Source organism: Coniophora puteana (genome assembly GCF_000271625.1).
Source record: "Coniophora puteana RWD-64-598 SS2 unplaced genomic scaffold CONPUscaffold_68, whole genome shotgun sequence".
Classification (NCBI taxonomy): Eukaryota; Fungi; Basidiomycota; class Agaricomycetes; order Boletales; family Coniophoraceae; genus Coniophora; species Coniophora puteana.
The window spans coordinates 1-4,085 of record NW_006913120.1 but is presented as its reverse complement, the minus strand read 5'-3'; the positions used below and the strand labels follow the sequence as shown (position 1 = coordinate 4,085).

At 56.3% G+C, this 4,085-nt stretch overlaps 2 protein-coding genes across 2 annotated transcripts; one reads left to right on the top strand and one right to left on the bottom strand.

Annotated features, from left to right (window-relative positions):
- Positions 1 to 73: 73 nt before the first annotated feature.
- Positions 74 to 3,252, bottom strand: CONPUDRAFT_160654 (uncharacterized protein; the record flags this gene model as incomplete). The annotated part of the gene is made up of 8 exons (XM_007777795.1): positions 74 to 589; positions 639 to 959; positions 1,014 to 1,481; positions 1,529 to 1,921; positions 1,969 to 2,109; positions 2,166 to 2,505; positions 2,659 to 2,809; positions 2,898 to 3,252. 8 exons carry the CDS (start codon positions 3,250 to 3,252, stop codon positions 74 to 76), a joined length of 2,685 nt encoding a protein of 894 aa, XP_007775985.1.
- Positions 3,253 to 3,704: 452 nt separating this feature from the next.
- Positions 3,705 to 4,064, top strand: CONPUDRAFT_160653 (uncharacterized protein; the record flags this gene model as incomplete). Its single annotated transcript, XM_007777794.1, has 1 exon — positions 3,705 to 4,064. The coding sequence occupies one exon, from the start codon at positions 3,705 to 3,707 to the stop codon at positions 4,062 to 4,064; it is 360 nt and encodes a 119-aa protein (XP_007775984.1).
- Between the last annotated feature and the right edge of the window lie 21 nt (positions 4,065 to 4,085).

The following is a 4,085-nucleotide window of genomic DNA, read 5'->3' as shown; positions in this document are numbered from 1 at the left end:
AAAAACAGGGCGCAGGCGCGTATGAGACATTGTAATGCGATTAGAAGAGAGAGAAATACGTATGCAGAGCGATTCACGCGTTAACCACCAGGAACTCGTTGTCAGACGACTTGCCAGAACTGCCCGAGTCAGACTCCTCGCTGTCATCCCGTTGGATCAACTCGCCAGCGAGCGCGAACGCGTCGATGATGCGCTCGTCGTCAGCTTGATGGATGGATGTCCAGAACCTTTTGGTAAGTTTACCGTAGTGGTCCTTCGAGAACGGGAGCGGGGCAGAAGCAGAGGGAGCGGCGGGAGTGGAAGCGGCGGAAGCGGGGGCCCCAGCGGCCTGAGCTTGATCCTCAGCAACGTTGTCGCTGGCGTTGCCGTCGCTATCGTCGGCCTGCTTCTTCTTTCCCTTCGCCTTCGCCTTCGCCTTCCGTGCCCTACCCTTCTTCGGTCTAGCCTTGGCGTTGGCCTGTGCCATGTACTTCTTCGCCTTGGTGAATCCTTCGCTGTTCGCGGAGCATCCCGAGCGGATCGTGCTCTCGAGAGCATCGCCGACGTTCCCGAGCTTGCCTTCGATGTTCATTTCGAGCGCTCGGCAGGCCTAGATACCATCAGTAAGAATTGATTGAAGAGATAATGAAGAGACTTACAGCTGAGGCGGCCAAGGCAAAGGCGCCATAAGGGAGATATTCCGGCTCATGATATTTCGCCAGATCGGGGACGCGGACGAAGCCCTGGATAGCCTGGAAATGACAAGAGAGAACCATCAGAAAGTATGAGCCCCGGAACGAGCCAAAAGGTCTTCCGTTCTCGAACTTCTCGTACACGAATGCGTTGTGAAGAAGTAGCTCCTTGGAGTAGGTGATGCGCTCCTCCTCCTCGATGGTGTTGCTGCCGGCAAAGACGAAGAGAAGAGCAGAAACGGTGGTGGAGCTGAAGTTGTTCCGCCAGAGGTAGAGGCGGTCAACAGTCTGCGCACCCGGGGAAAAATCAGAAAAATTCGCACAAGAGAAAGAAGCACTTACGACACTAACAATGGCCGGAAGATGCTCCGGAGGGGGCAGAGAGCCGTAGACAACGCGCCAGATCTTCTTGATCAACTCCGGCAACTCTTCATCCTTCCACACCGCATCGTAGTCTTGGGCCCCATAGTACATGCAGACGGTGGGCATGTACTTGCCGGAGAACTTCCGCTCGTCTCGCGAGCCAGCTGGCAAGTCGTCCATGGTGTACTTCTTGCCTTTGAGGGGCGGCTTGACGTTGATGGGTTCAGTGACAGCCTGGGAAGTCGGTGTGTTGCCCGAGACGACACCTCCTTCGGACCGTTGAGATACGGGTGCGCGGGAGGAAGAGGGGATGCGATGGGAAGAGGAGACAGAGCGATGGGAAGAGGAGACGGAGCGATGGGAAGCGGAGGTGTAGCGGTCGCCTCCGGGAGCAACCTTAGCACGCTTTGCGGGGTGCTCGTCGGGCTTCGAGGCCTTCGCATGCATCTGTAATGTGTGAGTGAGAATCAGAACCAATATGGATGCCCACGTACAGAGTTAGTCGTGCGCGAACGGCTGCCCAATGACAGCGGCTCCGTGATGGCTGCATCGTCCCCACCGCCCTGCTGAACCTCCATGATGTCGTCGTAACGATCATCATTATCTTCAGCTGGCTCCTGCTGGGCCTCCACCCCTGCGTCCTGAAGCCGCACGTTGGGATCCAGTTCGATGTCTTCGGGTCCATCTTCATGCATGTCACTCCCGTGGTCTGCATGGTCAACCTCTTCCATCTCCTCATCTCCGGATCTGTCCTTGTCAACGTCCTCCTGGTCGTCATTGTCTTCAGGGCTATTAACGCTCTTGCCTCCCTCGTTGCCGGTTTGCCTGGGATCAGTACCGACCTCAAGTTCATCACAACCGATGAAGATCCGTTCGTTGGAAAGAGCCTATTTGGGTATGTCAACAACAGTCCGCAAGGTATAGTTCTGCTTACCTCGTCATCCTCATCCGACTCGAGTGCAGCAGCCTGGACGTCGTCAAAGTGTCGCTTGAGGGGGGTGGACCGGGGTAGGATATTCTGCGTGGGGGGGCTCACGTCCGGAGTGGAGTCTCGGTTGACAGAGACAAGTGTACGCTAAAGCCCTCGTTAGACTACGGAGCTAAACTAAATATAAGATAATCACGACTTACGTTGCTTTGAGCATTGACGACGTAGTCCCGCTCCTTGGCAATGTCCTCAGGCTCGTCATCGTCGCGAAGGCCAGGAGCTTCGTCAAGCTCTTTCTCCACCGGTGCTGGTGCCGGTGCTGGTGCTGGTGCCTGTCGAGTGTTACTTGAGGTCTTGCTGGTCTGGCTGAGCGCGGACCCTGCCTTGCTTGTCTTGGATACAGACGTGGCATTGGTGAAAGCGGTAGAGGCAGTGGACTTGGAGCGGGAGGTGTTGCTGGGTCCAGACCGAGTGTCGGCAGGGATGTTTGCAGTCCAATCAACGATGCGGGGAATGGACTTGAGTTGGAATGTCCTCGGTTGACTATAATATTCAAGCGCGAGATCACGCCAATGAAGAGTCAGTTCCGATAGTTGCAGTAGCATGATGGGGAGGGGATGGCAATGGTGAGAACAAAAAAAATGATGCCGGAGTGATGGTGGTAGTAGTGGGTGAGAGAGTGAAACGAAGACTTACAGCACAATGCTGGCATTGCCATTCCTGGCCGACTTCTGAATGTCTGCCTCGTTGGCTTCTTGATGCTTGCGCCTTGCTTCGATATCCTTGCGAGTAACTGCACGCTCATCTCTCGACTTCTTCTCTCTCCTCAACTTTACCTGGATGGTGCCTACACAAGACGGTGAGCAGTGACAACATTGGGCGGAATACTAACTAATACTTGCCATCAGCCGTTACTGTCTCAGGGAGGGCAGTACCGTCAGCAACTGACGCCGACACTGACTTTGTGGAGGTAGGTGCCTTGGGCGCTGGCATTGTCACAGCCGCGGGAGGGTCTGCTGCTGTCGGAGCCAATCTCGGCATTGCACGGGGCTTGGGCTTGGGCTTTGTCTGCTTCTGCTTCTGCGCCATCTTGAGCTCAATGGCGGCTACATTGTCCTTTGCTTGCTCTTCCTTTTCGGCTTGCTCTTCCGCCCGCTTGCTGGCATCGTCCTCGACTTCCTTCCGGGTCCTTCGCTTCTTCTGCGGGAGCTGCTCCCGCACTTGGGCAACAGCCTTGCTCTCGTCTGTCTTCGCACGAGTGTTTGGTCGGGTGGTGGGCTGGTCAGCCATGACAGATGGGATAGCGGTGGGGATATTGGGCAGGGAGTGCTGCTGGTCTGGAAGAGGTGCTGCGAGAGGTAAAAAACGAACACGGTTGAACACGGAGATTTAGTCAAGGTGGGAATTGTTTCGATCTGCGCTCGCGTAACCTCATCCAAACGTAACTTGTTTCCCTTTGTCCAGGTTCCCTCCATTCAGAAAATAAACCGTCCACCTCACCGCCATGCCACTTTGTCCCTGGAAAGGCTGCAAACGCGTCCTCAAGAATGAGGCAGGTGTCACTCAACACGTCAGGTCGAAGCACAGGAACATCATTCGTCAACGAAGATATCACCAGGCTGCCCCAAGTCTCAGCAGTGGCTTGCAATCCCTCTCCCAGTCGGCTCCACCTTCGGTAGCTCACCATCCTCCTGCTACTCAGCTCGGCACGCTCTCTCCTCTCGACACTCCCCCTCCTCTCAATGCTCCCTCTCCTCTCAGCGCTCCCTCTCCTCTCGGCGCTTCCTCTCCTCTCGGCACTCCCTCTCCCCTCCACGCTCCCTCTCTCCTCCACACTCCCTCTCCCCTCCACGCTCCCTCTCCCCTCCGTGATCCCTCTTCTCTCGGTACTCCCCCTCCTCTCGGTACTCCCGCTCCCTTTCCTCCCCTCACTCCTCCAGCTTCCGCAGAGCGTTCACCTGCTCCCCAATCCCCACACTCTCCTCAAACTCCATCATCCCAGCCACTTCCTTGCACGTCACCCCCTCCCTGGTCGCCACCTTCCCCCAACAACTGGCCTCAAGAACATGAAGATGATGATGAAGACGGCACTGGGGAAGTAGCCGACCTAGGACCCATTCGGC